A 16,661-nucleotide genomic window follows, 5' to 3' on the forward strand; every position below is an offset into this window, starting at 1 on the left:
GCCTTTTCTCTTTTCCTGCCAGTATTTATGTCTACAACAGTGAACCAAGGACGATGCGTTTGTCAGCCAAATAGACATAACACAATTATCTTTCTGGTTACAGGGCAAAATCCTGTCGACGAAAGAGGTTGGCTTCTTCCCAAGCGATGCTGTGAAGCCTTGCCCATGTGTAAGCAGCACTTCCTTGTACTTCTTCCCTCTTGGCCCGCAGATACAGCTAGTGCTGATCCACACGTATTTAGTACCGATGTAGTAATGGTTGCTTGGAATGAGAAGAAAAACAGCCTACGGGTTTTTAATGTTCTGAACACAAGGAACTTGGCTGCTTTTATGAGATAAAGGTGGCTGATTTTCTAATTCACTTTATCAATGAGAAGCAAAGAACTGAAGCATGTGGGAACAAGCAGTACTTTATGTGAGTTGAATTGGAAAGATGGTTTTTATATATATATATATATATATATATATATATATATATATATATATATATACATATTTATATATATATATATATATATACATACATATTTATATATATATATATATATATATATATATATATATATATATAAGGCTTCCTCTCACCACTGCCTTATCGTGTTCCATTTAGCGAAATAAAATGCAGACTCTGTCCAGCTGCTTCATAAATATGAGGCCACCAATAAAAAGCAATGGCTGTAATCACCTTGTCTACAGCGTCGTAAAGATAAGAACAGCATTTAGCTTTTTTTTATTGAGGTCGTACAGAGGAAAGGCACCTGTTCTGTTTGAGAGCCAGACAGTGTTGTTCAGAACCGCTGCCAAGCACACGATGTTACTGCAGTGATGTGAAGCCATACTGACTAGACACGTCCTGAAAACAACAAAAGCATCATCACATGTTTTTGTTTTTTTTGCTTAATTCACTTTTATTTTCTTCTACAGGTTCCGAAGCCTGTTGATTACTCATCTCAACCCTGGTATGTTCTCCTGAGCTGCTTCCTTACCCTTAAACCTTTTGGCACCATTAGGCACATTGTCTGTTTTCCGACCTTTTTCCTCATGGTTGTCATATACACAGACAGTGATGGACCTGTGTATATTAAATATGAATTAACCCTTAGAACACAGAGGCTGCTTTTTTCCATTACTATGTTTAATCATACAGTATATACAGAGGATATGTGCAATGTGGTGTCTTATATCCTTATTTTCAGCACAACCTGTAGACAATCTGATAAAAAAAAAGTACTCAAAATGACATTTGGAAATTATGTAACAGTTCAAAGTTTGCTTGGCTCATTTTTATGAACAAAAATTAAAGAAAAAAACGGTGAATTTTGTGACTTTTCACAATTATTGCTACTTTATATGACTGCTAAAAATTTGATATAAAATATAAAATCTGTATGAGGCAGATATTGTTTCCTCCTCTTCCTCCTTAATGCTCCTGTTGTCTGCTGGGTGGTAGGTTTGCGGGGCCCATGGAGAGGCTCCAGGCAGAGGCAGAGCTCATCAACAGAGTCAACAGCACTTACTTGGTCCGCCATCGCAGCAGAGAGTACACAGAGTACGCCGTCAGCATAAAGTAAGTCAGTAGCACATCCTATATTATATATATATTATAATATAAATGACATGAAACTGGGAATTAACTTGATGTTTTGAGTATATAATGAATTGATTTCCCCTAAAGAAAGAAAAAACAGATTATCATTTGCCTGAACAACTTGATTTTGTATCCGAGTGATTTTCATTTGATGTAAATACATGTGGAAAGGGATCAACTGTGACCATATTTATTGTTCTTCCTTGTTTTACTCCCGTCTGATGTAATCATCGCGAGCCTTCAGCTTAACCACAGTATTGACCAGATGTAACTCCCAGACATACAGCAGTACTTGACTAAGCCAGTTACAGTTCATTTGCAGAATGATGTGCTTTTCCTCTGAGGCTGAGTCTGTGGTCAACCACAGTGACGTGTGTGTGTGTTCGTGTGAAACTGACAGAACCAAATGCTTTCATGGGTCTGACCTCAGAGCAGCCATCTTGATCTTGGTAATGAGGTGCTAACAAAGTGTACTTCACCTTACCAATGTAACTCGGCTCTTTAGTCAATATAATTGGTGTCATTGTAAATGCGGGGAGGAACAGGAAAACAGTATCAAAGCTGAAAGTAGTGTATGTGTGTGTGACCATAGGAAACAGAAAAAAAAAAATCCCATACGCGTGAGAGCCTTTGTAGTTTTGGGAACAACGTTCACAAAAGTATTACTCATGAAAAGGAAAAAGTCCTTATTTCTCTCAGTGGAGCAGGTGGAGAATTGTGTTCAAATAGCCAAGAGACCACAGTTCTGTATCAATTGGAGGCAACTTCCTGGGCAGCTCTGACCACACAGAGTCTAACAAACGCTTTGAACAAGATGGTCACATCATTACTGAGACAAAGAACTGTCTCATACACCCTTAAACTGTTGCTCTTTAGTAGATAAAAAAAGAAAAAACTCAGTGTTTTTAAGAAATAGTTGCAGGACACAGAGCAAAAGTCGTGGCTTTTTATCACAGCAAGAAGCTTGCTGGTTGGAATCCCAGTTTGACCTTCTTGCTGTCCACACAAATGCAGAGTTAAAAGTCAAAGAAAGAGATAAATACTTAAAGTAATAAAATAAAACACAATAAGGGCAGTATAACTGGAAATGCAATAGTAATCTGTTGCAACGATTTATGAGACATGGCAATTATAAGTATATAGTGTGCACGTTGACATGATCACGATAACTTATAGCTGCATTATTAATCTTAACTCTAGTACAATAATAACGACACAGATAACAGCTGGCTGGTGCAGTCAGGACACAGTTACACAATCACTGAATGTAAAACAGTATGTTTCTATAGATGTCCACACCCTGACCACAGCAAAACAAGCCAAACAAACACACACACAGACATTTTTCTGCTGACAACACATCATTCATGTGTCACAAACCTTTGGGACTCTATGCATTACACCAACCGCCGAGCTCTCCGTGGGAGCCAGGAGCCAGGAGCCAGTGAGGGCCTGCTACCGATCGATGCCGGTGATCAGGGAGGGAAATTACACTCATAACTTATTCACTGGTCCACAGGTACAACAACGACGTGAAGCACATAAAGATCCTAACCAAGGACGGCTGCTTCTACATCGCAGAGAACAAGAAGTTCAGGAGCATAATTGTGAGTTTTTTTATATATATATTTTATATTCCACCCCTGCAGTTCATAAATAAATCATCATGTTTGCTTAATGAAGTGTCAAAACCTGAATTTTATTTCAGCTGTGTGCACAAAAATAGCTGTGATTAGAGATGTGTTTATACTGGCCCGAGGGCTTGAACATTACAGTTAAGTCCAGCACGTATTGGAGAGGTTTACCACTCTTATTTATGTCAGAACTGTATTTTCTGTATAGCTCAGACGTGTAGGAGTGTATTTGAATATCAAATGTGGAATCATGACTGTATTTTTTATTGCCGGGTAGTTTCCGTTTAAAAAATCAGAAAACCTGATCACACGCTCACTCGTACATGAACTAAAAACCTATAGTCAGCCTTTAAAACATCTTTAATGCACCACATGATTGTTTTTTACAAAGTATTAAACACAGCAACAGGTGCTGCAGTGTTTATAGACTCCACGTTTGAAGCTGGTGCCTCTTTTATTTCACAGTGTGTTAATGAAACATCTGTTTACAAACAACATGTCTTCTATCTTTTCAAACATAACCTTAAATAACTATGTATGTGTGTTTCCATCCAGGAGCTGATTGAATACTACAAACACCACTCCCTGAGAGAAGGATTCAGGAGTCTGGACACCACGCTACAGTTTCCATACTTGGAAACTGAGAACGCCGCTGTGCACCGACTCAACCGGTCAGGAGGCAACAGTGAGTAAAAAAAAAACCCTCAGGAGTTGATAATAGAAATAATCACCCATTTACTGGTCATGTATATGATTAAGGAGAGGTTAAAACTGTTATTTTACGAATGAGTACCAGTCAAAACTAAACAGAATGTGCCAAAATGACACCATTCGTCAGATTTAAAGGTCCAGATTGGAACATTTGGGAGGGATTAATGGCATTTAATGGATTAATTGCAAAAAAAACATGCAAATTCAACATTGAGTGCATTGCACTTGCAGCAAAATCGTTAGTCTAACTACATTTGGTTCTTTCTATCAGAAAACTTGCTGCAGAACATTTTGTTCTCATCATCCAATATTCTTTCATTTATAATACTGATCAACAGCTTTGTCTAAAATGTCAAAAAAACATGTGAAAAATTGCCCAAAACAAACTGTTTTGCGTGCCCCCCAAAACCCAAAGGTCAGTGAAAAGCATCTCATTCAAAAGCTGGAAACATTGTTTTTTTTTTTTGCTCGTGATGATTAACTATTGATTTCTTTCCTGATTAATTGTTCTGGCTTTTGCCAGGACATACAGACCTCACCTAAATTATTCCTAATCAGCATCGGCTGATCGTCCGTGCTCCTCGCGACCTTTAACCTGTACCCAGCTCCACCCATTCCTCCAGACTCTCATCTCTCTTTTTTCCTTCACTCTGCTGTTAATCACTGGAACGAGTTGCCTCCATATTTGTTGAAATGGGTTGCGTCTCCTCTGATACTAATTGTCTTTGACTTGGCTGTCAAACGGAGGTTGTTGAAGCCACTAAGCATGTTATTAGATGTGATGAGTCCGTCTCCCATGTTCACCGACGATCAGATTGATCCAGGTTCCAGGGGAGTGACACGATCTAGTCGAACCTCCAACGAGTTCGGATCATTTCTAAACGGATTTGTAGACGCTTGGTTTCAGCCGAGTGGGAGTTACAGTGAATTCTGTGCAATGCCATCATTAGTAGTTTCTGCTTCAGTTTAACATTTCAATGTGATGTTTGATTTGAACAAGTGGAGGCTTAAAATATACTTTAGTTGCTTAGTCATTTAGTAGTTGGGATTGCTGAATCAGCATTTCCGACTATTGTTTTTGTGTTTTCTTTGTCTAAAGCTGCCATTTTTGTTTGTTTGGTTGTTGTTTTTGTGGTCACTATTAAGTCCTACATTTGCAAGTTTAATTTCAACTTTTTTTGTGATGTGGATCAGATTAGATTATGTGGATTAGATATTTATTTAATTGATTGGCACAGCACCCCCGTGAGCCTCATGTGGAGGATAAAGCGGTAGAAGATGGATGGATGTAATATGTTTGTGTAACATAATAATAATAATAATGATGATAATGATGTCCTTTGGGTGCCTTCCATTATACTCAAGGTCACCTTACAGTACACGGTTAAAAGAGTAGCAAAGTACAATAAAAATAAATAAATAAAACACAAGCAATAAAGTTACAACATTCAAAGCTAAAAACTTAAAAACAACGAGAAAGCTAAAAAGAATCAAGGAGGTGACAGAGAGAATATGTGGGGGGTCGGATGTACTTGATTGCATTAGTAGTAGTAGTACTATAATTGTGTGTAACTTTAGTATTAGTATTAATAATCATTAGTAATGTGATGCATTTTTTAAAATTGATTTGAATTTCATGGCGTTAGAATGTCTCACAATGATGATTAAAAAAAGATGTGGTACGACTGCACAAGAACATTTATTACAAACACGCATTCCGTGACAATGAAAGCAAAATATTGTCCTTTGCATTGTCGTCTTGCCACAAACATCATTTCACATTGTAGAAAGTTTTCACCACAGCACAACACAAAGTTGTTGAAGGACGCTGTCTGTGTTGATGCTGAGGCGAGACTGAACTTCCTCACCCGAAGACACAGCTGCCGTCACTTCAACACTTTCCCGATCGGCACAGCTTCCGTACATGTTTTGTAGTTGCAGTGCACTGGTGATTGTTTACGCGTGCAGCTGTTTTTCCCTTTTTCAACTCTGTGTGAGTTTGTCAGTCATCAGCTCAGAGAACCTGGTTCCTCTCAACATTTCGGTGTTAGACACGTTGCCGAATGAGAGGGAACTCGACGTCCAGTCCCTTTTACTCTAACGGAATCTAGTATAATTAATCAGTGGCAGGTAACACGACACAGAGAACTGTCAAACTTCCGAAACTAAACTGTATATCATTTAGGTGTAAATTCATCATTAAACCATCTTGGCTCGTCTTGTACTGTCAAATGGGAACAACAGTGGAGGGGGAAACATTTGATTGTCTGCCTCCTGCAATAGTGGAGCGGACAGTGTTGTTTTGCCAAGGTTTGTCAATGTTTGAAGAAATGCCAAAAGAATGAGGTATGAAACCCACTGTGACAGCCACGCAAGGCCCATCAGTTGATTTCTGGAAAGTATGAGTAATAACAATCAGAGGCTAAATGTGGTTTCATTTCAACCTTGTATGCCACTGTGTGCATTGGAGAAAAAAAAAAGTCCAGGCTTGTTCATGATCATGTTCCAAGCAGGGAAACAAAAGTGAACAGATTGTACAGAGATGTGTGGTCGTTCTAGTGGAGGCATGTTGTTCAAACTCTTGCTTCACAACACAAGTCGAGATGGCGCCGGTCCAAATCGGTTTTGTCCTCGCGTGGTGATGAGTCCTGTGGGCAAACCCCTCCCAGTGTGCGGGCTTCATTCTTCTCTCTTTCACTTTGAAATGACTCTTTTGTTCTGATTTCAATCCTCCTCCACCACTGCGGGACGACTGCTAATTAATGTTTAGGCTTTTTTTTTGTGTGTGTGTGTGTTCTGTTGAAGGAAAAAACTAAACAGTTTGATCACGTTTAACTGATGCAAGAACTACAATAGCAACAGTGTTTGTCCAAAATATGGACGATTATGTACATACCCATTGAGCTGCCGCACTAATAACGTGAGTGTCAGTATGTGCAGCCTCTGTGTGATCGCTGTCTCTTGTATTCGAAGACCAGCTCACATTGAGGATTCTGGAGTCGTCCCACAAATCAGATTTAGCAAAAATGAAGCATGTAAAATGCAGCTGGTGTTTTGGTGGCTGTTTGAAGTGGAGGGCGATCTCGCTTCATATTGCTCATACCTTGACACCATTAGGGGTTGCTGAGCTGTCTCTCACTGCACTGATTAGTATTCATTTTACAAAACCACTGGAGCTCTGCTCCTCTCGCAGCATATCAATAACCCAGACCTGTGGACTTGCCAGCAGTATTGTTGGGAGCGGCACATTTCTCAAAAAAAAAGTCGGGGCATTTATCTGCCTTTGTGGCGATTAGATTTTCTATCCCCAGTATCCCCTGAGCAGGGCTGGGTTTAGGTACTTTAGAACGGGATGGTTCATTGAGACTCAGTTTGAAAGTCAGGTGTGAATATGCGTACAATATTAACCCAAGACGACACGTTTGTAATAACGCGATGTGACTGGTGTTTTTCATTTTAAACACTATTTTTTAACATGGCATTAAATTGTAAATAACTGCCAGATTAAGTTAAGATATTCTTAAAAAAATTGGCCAAACCACTTACTCACAGGACATTTCCTGGTTTATGGTTAAAATAAGCAAACAAAGGTCCAGACAGATATTTTGAGGCTTAGGTGTTAAAGTTTTATGTATTTTTTATTTATAAAAACAAAAAAAAAACTTGCTGCACATTGTGGTACATCATTTGCAGTCTCTCTGCCGTCTCACTGGCATCCACAAACTAAACCATATATTCTCATTGAATGTATCCTGTAAAGTCTGTTTCTGCTCAAGTAACGCTGCGACTGAGCGGAACCATTTTCGGCATCCGCAGGCTCACATGACTGCACCATATTGGCCGTGTTGACATCCCAAAATAATCTGAAAGAGATGGCAAAGTGAGTGCCTCGCTTTCAGCGTTCGTACCTGAAGCGTTTGTTGATATATGTGACTCCAAGACATCGCATTAACTTCTGTCTGCCACTGTCGGTAGAAAAAACTTGAAATCGGTGTATTTGTCACAAGTTGTTTGTGTGTGTGTGTGTGTGTGTGTGGGGGGGGGGGGTAGAGAAATGTGCCGAGTCGACATCCTGCAGGATGATTGTCTTTATGAATACGCAAACAGACAGATCTATTCCCTCTGCTGTTATTGTGAACACGCTGCATTTAAATACATAAGTGAAGATGTCGCCCTTAATGATGCTGACATCCTTCTGGCAAATTAGAGACAATGTGTGACATTACTGCATCAACTGAATCTCAACAGTGGTGGGGATTTGTTCAGCATCAGCTCACTTTTCAGTACCAGGACACAAGTTTATGGTGATAAATAGTATAAGATATAACAATACGTTCTTAAAATATTACTACTGTGCCACGCCACGTCTTTATTTACATATCGCTTTTTGTGTTTGTTTGCAAAAAAAAAACACTTTCTGTGCAACAGATCAATTATCTACTGAAGAGATTTTTTGAAAGAAAGTAAAAAAATTAAAATAAAACAGCGTGAGTTCTGAGATTAAGCTGTTATTGCACAGTCAAAACACACAGTAATAATTGAATAACTTTTTCTTAGAAAAAGGGACAGAAGCACATTTTTTTAAATTCAAATTCAAGAGATTGAAGGCAGAATTATGTAAAGAAAGACTGAGATTAAAGAAAAAGTCAGAATTATGAGATTGAAGGCAGATTTATGTGAAGAAAGTCTGAGATTAAAGAAAAAGTCAGAATTCTGAGATTGAAGCTAGAATTATGTGAAGAAAGTCTGCTAGAATTATGTGAAGAAAGTCTGAGATTAAAGAAAGAGTCAGAATTATGAGATTACAGTCCGAATTATGAGTTAAAGTCAGAATTATGACTTTATTCTCAGAATTCATGCTGTTTTATTTATTTTTCTCTCTCTTTAAATTTCAATCACACTAAATACAGAGCTAAACACAATAGTTTGACTAAACATGTGGCCACATTCCTGAGCTGCATGAATGCAATCTGTCCTCAGGACACGTTAGAGACAGCCTCTAATCAGCACCCTTACACGGCATTCACACTTATTGCCATGTGATCATTTTTTTTGAATGATTAAAACGTATTTGATGTTGCAGCAGGAGCAGCTCTTCCTGTCCTGTAGACATTATGTGTACAGTCAAAGATAAAACATTAAAAAAAACAACATTGTTTTGTTCTTTTGCAATGACGTCAGTGTGTGTTTGAGTAAAGGGAAGCATTCAGGATGTGAACAGTTATACTTAAGGTTGTCAGATTAGACAGATGCTAACACCAGGTCTGAAAAGTCCCTTAGAACACAGAATTTATACTTCATCAAACTGCAACAGGGTAAAAATGCTGATATTTTTGATTTTCAAAATGTTTTTTTCTCCTTCTCTCTTCTCCCCCCATCACCCTCATCCCCTACCTCCCCCCCCCCTCCACACACACACACACACACCTCTTCGCTCCCTGCCTGGCCCCGCCCTGCCATAGCCCCATTGCTGTGCGGCATCTCTTTTGTAACTCCTGCCGGCTACAGCTTTGTACCTCCTTCCTCTGCTCCCTTCTGGTCAGGTACAGGTATCACTTCTCTCTCTCTCTCTCTCTCTCTCCCTCTCTGCCTGCTCTCTGTCACTGCATTTCTTCTTTCTTCCCTTGCTTTCATGTCGAAGGCTGTTTAGCATGCTGGCCGCGGCTCAGTGCTTTCACATCGTCACCTGAATCTCAGAGAGGCACCATCTCAAGTTTTCCCATCACACAATTCCGCTTCTTCCATAGTTACTGTCACTCTGTGTCGAGAGCAGGAACTTGTTTATTGTTATAACGCATGGATGTGAGTTTGTGTGTGTGTGTGCGTGTATAGTTTTGCATGTCATGTTTTATGTTTGTTGAGTGTCTGTCATTAAAGTAAAGATGTCCAGTTACACAGACGGGAGATATTCTGTGGTCGGCCTGTAAAGGTCTGACATTTCATTATCTTTGAATTTAGCCCCGTCTGACTCACCAGTCAGTGTCTGTAGCAGGAAGAAAGACAGCAGGGCAGCATGGAGCAGTGGTAACGAACTAACCCACGCCACATCTGTCTCCTCGACATGATGTCCAGTCAAACACACACACACACACAAGGAAGATTCTGTAGTGGCTATAATCCCCTGTAGCAACTGGACCTTATATTTGTCTTTTTCATCTGAGGCAAGAGAATGAAGTTGGGCAGAAAGAATACAGTTTCTCATATTTTAGAACAAATAAACTGGTTTAAACAAGCTACAATATTTACAGTTTTACTAAGTTCAATGGTTCTAAACCACAAACAGTGTAAATTTATGAAATTTTCTTTACACGTGGAGAAATGGGTGTTTTAGGTGTTTTATTGTTGTCTATTGTTTCTCAGCAGTTCTTCACCCCTCTTATCTCGCCCTCTTTCTCCTCCTCCTCCTCCAGTGTTTACCCCCAAAGTGATCGGTGTGGCGATAGCACGGTACGACTTCAGCTCGCGTGACACCCGCGAGCTCTCGCTGCAGGAGGGCGACGTGGTGAAGATCTACACAAAGTCGGGAGCCAACGGCTGGTGGAGGGGCGAGGTTAACGGCAGGGTGAGTGGAAATCGCTCTTACCTCTCGTTAAAAAGCTTATAAATGTTTATCAGTTGTGTTTTCATCCTGGTTTTAGAGGATTTAGAATATTTAACCTTTGTTGTATATACTCAATTCAAACCCAGTATCAAGTGCGTGAGGCAAAAGGCGGTGTACACCATGGACATGTCGCCAGTCCATCACAGGGTCAACATATAGAGACAAACAGTCATTCAGTGCTCAGAGTATCCAGGTTTTAATTGTAGGGAAGTTAGTGTCTGCATGTTCCTGTGCTTCAGTGATGCATCTGTGAGTGTGTTTGGAGAATCGCTGTGTTAAATGAAGAAGCTTTTCTCTATTTAGCGAGCCTGATGTGTGTGTTGACGCAGCACTGAAGGAAAAAAAACAGCTAATCACTGTGTGTAGAAACTGTTGAGTGCTGTTTGTGTCTCTTTAGTGCCTTTAACCGGGAAAAACAACTGGCACAAATAGCTGGAAAAACAGTCGTCGCAGTCTTTCTCTGCACACCACCATCTCAGTTCACAGTAAATACTCAAATCAAAAGATAAAGCAGACTCTGTTGTTCTGGACCTTTTCATCATTGTGTGTTTTTCACATCCTTTGAGAGCAGATTATTGGTTTAGATCAGCAGCATCTCACAAATATCAGTGGTCAAAACAAATCTGCTTTATAATTGTTACGTTTTAAATTCTTGTAACTGTTACATTCAAGATCCATTTCCCACAATTAGCATGGAAACAATCATATTTTTGTTACTTATCACGGAAGGTTTCGAAGAATGGTGTTCTGTTACGTTTGGCAAAACACTAATGAGAAAATGCAAAAAAGGCATCTGAGGAAAAAATGTAAAAAAAAAAAAAAAAGGATATACATTATAATGGATGCTGATTGAACCTCTGTCTGATGATGTATTCCCATCCTCCCCTTCAGGTGGGCTGGTTTCCATCCACATATGTAGAGGAGGGTGAGGAGTGAGAGGTTCACCGCGGGAGTTTCAGTGAGATAGAAGAAGGACGGCAGCAGTGGAGTGAACACACTGAGCACCAGTGGTACACTGAGGTACCAGTGACAGACAGAGTGAGCATCTGCACTGCCGCTCGCTCCAGTGTTACTCTCTTCACTCTCCGGCTCTGCTGCGCACGACCATCCCAGTGGCCTTTGTGAGGGGGAGAAAAAAAAGGGGCGGCAGCTCATTGCAGATGCAGAGACGCCCCGATCACTTCTGGCCAACTCGCGAGGCTAAGTGACTCCATCGCCTAGCAGCTTGACTGTCAGCGGGACACGAGCCCTCGCCAAACGCCTCCCCGACTCCGTCCGTCCATCCATAATTCACCTTTTGCTCCAGCCACAGCCCCCGCCACCCCCACCAACTCCCACCTGTTTCTGCTTGCCAAGTCGGCCATCGCCAATCTGTCAAAAGTGGATACTCATATGCCTCTTTCCCATTCATGCGCTCATCCATCCATCCCTCCATCCATCGTTTCCACCACTCCCTGTGGGAACAGAGTCATCAGAGCTGAAAAGACCCACAGTGAACAGCTTTTTCTTCCCCCCTCCCTCCTTACGCTGATGAATCTCAGACCGTTCTGACCTTGCCTGTGTGTTTGTTCCACTAATGCAGGTGGTTATTGATGACTTGATGACCCAGAATCACACTTCCACACCACCCACCTCTCCTCCGCTGCACATCATGATCACCACACACACACACACACACACACACACACACAGGAGATGTAAGAGAGGGATGGCGTCGGATAGCATCGCTGCACAGTGCCAGCAATTGATCGCTGTTGTTCCTATTTTCCTCCTCCCACCTCCACCATTCTTTATCTGCAGCTCAGCCTCTCATGTTTTCAGTTGTCTTGGCTGTTAGCGATCCTCTGCTCTTATCAGTGGCAGCTCTGTCAACAGGAGCCCATTCGCAGAGGGTTTATCTTAGTTCCGGCATTAGTGTCGGGGAACAAGCCACCTGCTCCTGTGACATAAAACAGGAGAAAACTTTTTCTTCTTCTGTCAAAGCAACTGTCTTTTACTTTTTCAATTTTTAGCTTTTTTTTTTCATTATCTGCAAATATGATGGGTACGGTGCAGTTTGATTGCATTCTTGCAGAAGTGATCAATACTTTAATATTCTGTGTCTATGAGAGGCGATAAAGCCAGATTTCTACTTTGTCAACATCTTCACCGGATTATGCATCCGAATATTTTAGCATCTTTTTCAAATTTGGCAAAAACACCACTTTTTTTCCAGGGTATTTAAATTTCAAGCTTTAATGAAATCAGTTTTCAGAACCCCCTTTTACTTATTATATCTTCCAGCTGTCTGTCCTCCATTCCACCCCCTTCTCTCTCCGTGTGTACACCCTAACCCCCACATACATAATGCACAGTCCGTCTCCACAGTCCACAGTGAAATATGGTTTTCCTACAGAACAGGAGAACATGGATACCAAGTTTGTGTGGAGAAGAGAATGAAGACTCTGTAGCAGCTGGAACTGTTCAAGTTAAAACAAGCCTGTGTTTAAAATATGTAGATATTCTTATTTTATTTAACATGTGTTTTGTTGTAGCCCAATCAGAAGGCTTTCCACATACAGTCCCTTTTTTGTGAAGACAGTGAAACATCACTGTAGGTTCATGTTTTCCTCCTCCTCCTCCTCCTCCCTCCTCCTCATCAATCACATCCTTAATGTTTTATTGGAGACTGACGAATGAGGGGAGTTAGCTTCTGGAAACAGGCGTCATCCTCCACCTCTCACATCTTCATCCTCACGTGGAAACATAGTTTTATTGTAAGGATATGCTATTGTGTGAACTCAAAGGAGCCATCATGTTTGATGAAAATGATTAATAACCCCCCGTCAGACCTGCCACGCCATCCCAATGACATAATATGTTATTTAAGACTGAAGAAACGTGTCAAAAAGGATCATGTTAATGTGTTCTGCCCTGTGATGTCTCCCCTTTTCCTGTTTTTCTTCCATTACCGGAGTCATTAAGTGACCACTAGATGGAGGCATCGTAAACACATCTCCTTATCTCCTGGCAGTCATCTTTTAATTGCTTAAGTTTGGAGATGACATCATCTGATAAGGAGGCGAACAGTTAAAATGCGACGTGTCATCTAATATCTAACGAACCGCTGTGATGATTCTCGCTGCAAACATTCAAATCTTTGGGAAAGGGGGCAAATATAACCCTGCACGTGAATCTCACACATCCTGGGAGAACTGAAGAGGAACAGTACTCGGGTAATCCACTCCCTCGCTCCCTCCTTCGCCCAGATGAACCCTGACAGAAGGGCCATTTACAACTGCAGGCCTTCATCCCCTCAGAGCCAGCTTCCAGATTTTTCTGTGTGCAGGAGGGACGGGAGGAAGGCTCAAGGGTATCTGCGATCTAATCATTACACCATCTCCTCACCTCGACGACCCGGCTGCATCCATCTCTCTGTCAGCTCCCCTCTCTCTCGCCCTCTCTCACTGTGTCACTTCGCCTCTCTCTCTCTCTTTATACCGCTCTCCTTCCCCTGCGTCTATCTTTCATCCAATCTCTGTCTCCTCGGTCTCTCTCTCTCTGTATTCCGCGCCTCATGCCGATGCTATGTAGGCTGTAATGTCCGCTGCCATATGTTGGCGGGAGGAGAAGAGATGATTCAGTATTGTCAGGGGAGGAGGGGAAGAGGCGGGCTGACTCTCCATAAACAAGCGCCGCAGAAACGGAAACGAGCACTGGTTTCATTTTTGCCACAAATTAATAGACTGAGAGAAATGATGCCAATTAGAGAATGAATTAGGATTCTCTCTCACCACGGTTATCTCCTCATGTGCAGTGTGAGCACAGATTATTTCTGTATGCTGAGACGCACACACACTCACGCACCGCGTACGTGAGGAAAAGGGTTTTGACAGGATTCAGGGCTGAGCAAGTCTTAGCCCAGCAGGGTTTTTAGGATACAATCTCCCGAACCAACCATCGCCATCCGACGCGTCTATACAAACTTGCACTGAATCACACCATTCACACACACACATACACAGCACATGGAGGAAAAAAGTGATATAATTCTTACTCCATAATACTGTGCTCTGAAAATCCATTATAGCCTATATCACCCATCTGTCAGTGAGTTTGTTATCAGTGCCCCCCCCCCCCACTTGAACTTTGCATTCATGCCTTTGTGTTGTTCTCCCATTGAAACCAAAGATTAATGTTGTACTCGCTTTACATTCAGTGTTATGTCTCATTACCATGGTACCCGACCGCTGTGGCCTAACTCTAAAACCGTGCAATCCTGACTGTGTAGCATTACCGTGTGTTGTTTGCTGTATCATACTGTAAAATATGTACAAAGCATTAAATAAAGATACATATTGCTTCTTTTAAAGTGTTGTCCTTTCACCTTAAATTTACACCGTGGTAGATTAATATATTACAACAGTTCGTTGTCTATCCAGTGAGAGAGGAAACATGTGTCTGCACAGGAAACAGTTTCACAGGCAGTGTTCGCTCCTTTGTTTACCCACATTTGTAAGTGTGTGTTACTACATTAATAATGAACCTTAAAATAACAGTGAAACATAGCACCACTTACTTCAGACTAGGTCTGTGTCGGTCGATCTCTTCCCGCTGTCTCGCTGTATTAACGTACAACAACGTGTCCGAGTACACTTTTGCTTTTTAAGACCAACACACCCGCGAACGTTCAAATACTCGTTAATGGAACTATCCTGTTAGACAATCGCATGGTAGATACTTAATGCTTCAAGGCAAAGACATGGTCAAAACGACCTGCTGAAAGGTTGGTTTGGGGTTTAACTTAAGAGAAATAAATAAACTATGGCCACTTACAGAAAGGGCCCTTGATGTGGCTCAGGGAGTCCTGACCTCACTTTCTCCAGCAATGGATGAGGGGGCGCTATAGAGAGAATGTATAAGTGAGGTATTAAACAAAAGGGCTTATTATTTCAAATTTACGTGCTTTGTTTTGTGAAAATCTGACTTTCCTAAAGGCATAAAACGCAAAAGAAAATGCAATATGACCAAATTCCTGTTTGGTCAAAAATTATCGAAAAATTCAGGGAGACACTTTAAAATAAAATCAACAAACTCAGCAACTTTTGCCAAGAATTGACCCAACAAATGACGGCTTTCAATTGGCATGCTATTGAGCCATAATACGTTTCCTAAAATGAAATGAGTATAAAATGACATCTGACATCATGACATCACATCTGACACATTAGATGTAGTTTTGTGCAAGTACAACTTTCAAAAAGTGGAATGTTTAGTTTTTCCTGCATAGGAACAATCCAAAAAAGCAATATTGTTCCTATTGCGTCAAAAATTCTAGAAAGATTTTGGAGTGAGAACAAAAGTCACTGAGTTTTGTCCTGATCTGAGGACATTACACTGAGGGCACTATAGAGCACGGGGCTACACACATGCACACGTTTTTATGCATGGTAACCCCCTCAGAAACTGGCACAACGTCGGAGAAAAAATAAAAAATAAAACAATAACATGAGGAAGAAAGGTGATTGAAGTGACTACAGTGACACTTACTTGGATTTTCATCAAGAAAATGGTGTAAAAAATATCCAGCAAGGAGAAATTCAGAGGGTAAAACAGCTCAAAGAACCACTCATTAACCAAGGTATTGCAGAAAACCTTCTCTGAACACACAGCATGTGAAACCTTGAAGCAAAGGGACAAGGGTGGTGTAAATGAAATGTTCGGTGAAGGTGAAACATCCTCGTTGAGTTTTTCCGAGGCAAAGTCACAGCAACTTAAAACATCGCTCTGTCGAGTAAATAACAAGGACACAATCAAATTCATATAACTTTTCAAAGCTGACAATATAACACTTTGTTTTTTTTATTTTTATTAGTTAAAAAAATGAAAGTGCTGTAAATGTAAGTCTTAAAAGTTTCCACACAGAGAAGAGAGTCTAACACAGGTGCTGTGCCTCATCATGGTCAGCCTCTCCTGTGTTCACTCAGTTAGCTCAGAAGCCGCTCCGGCTAAAATTAGGATCCAGTCCTTAAAGTATAGCCGTGCTCATTAAATGTCTGCCATGGTGTTACTGCTGTGTTATGTTGCTATTCCCTCCACAGGACTCGAATAACCTGCGGCCCACGGGGTGCTGTTTCTCACGAGCTTA

The 16,661-nt window shown here is 41.0% G+C and overlaps 1 protein-coding gene across 3 annotated transcripts in view; it reads left to right on the forward strand.

Annotated features, from left to right (window-relative positions):
- Positions 1-14,878, forward strand: part of LOC131461508 (guanine nucleotide exchange factor VAV3) — an 88,869-nt gene extending 73,991 nt beyond the window's left edge. For 2 of the 3 annotated variants that reach the window (XM_058632815.1, XM_058632831.1), the window contains exons 21-28: positions 104-169; positions 925-959; positions 1,451-1,567; positions 3,108-3,195; positions 3,778-3,907; positions 9,396-9,476; positions 10,344-10,495; positions 11,426-14,878. In XM_058632815.1, the coding sequence (XP_058488798.1) occupies positions 104-169; positions 925-959; positions 1,451-1,567; positions 3,108-3,195; positions 3,778-3,907; positions 9,396-9,476; positions 10,344-10,495; positions 11,426-11,470 (714 nt within the window). In that variant the 3' untranslated portion in view covers positions 11,471-14,878. The remainder of the gene's footprint in view (positions 1-103; positions 170-924; positions 960-1,450; positions 1,568-3,107; positions 3,196-3,777; positions 3,908-9,395; positions 9,477-10,343; positions 10,496-11,425) is intronic. The other variant, XM_058632823.1, reaches the window with a different exon arrangement.
- The last annotated feature ends 1,783 nt before the right edge of the window (positions 14,879-16,661 follow it).

Source organism: Solea solea, chromosome 1, assembly GCF_958295425.1.
Source record: "Solea solea chromosome 1, fSolSol10.1, whole genome shotgun sequence".
In the NCBI taxonomy this organism is placed as follows: Eukaryota; Metazoa; Chordata; class Actinopteri; order Pleuronectiformes; family Soleidae; genus Solea; species Solea solea.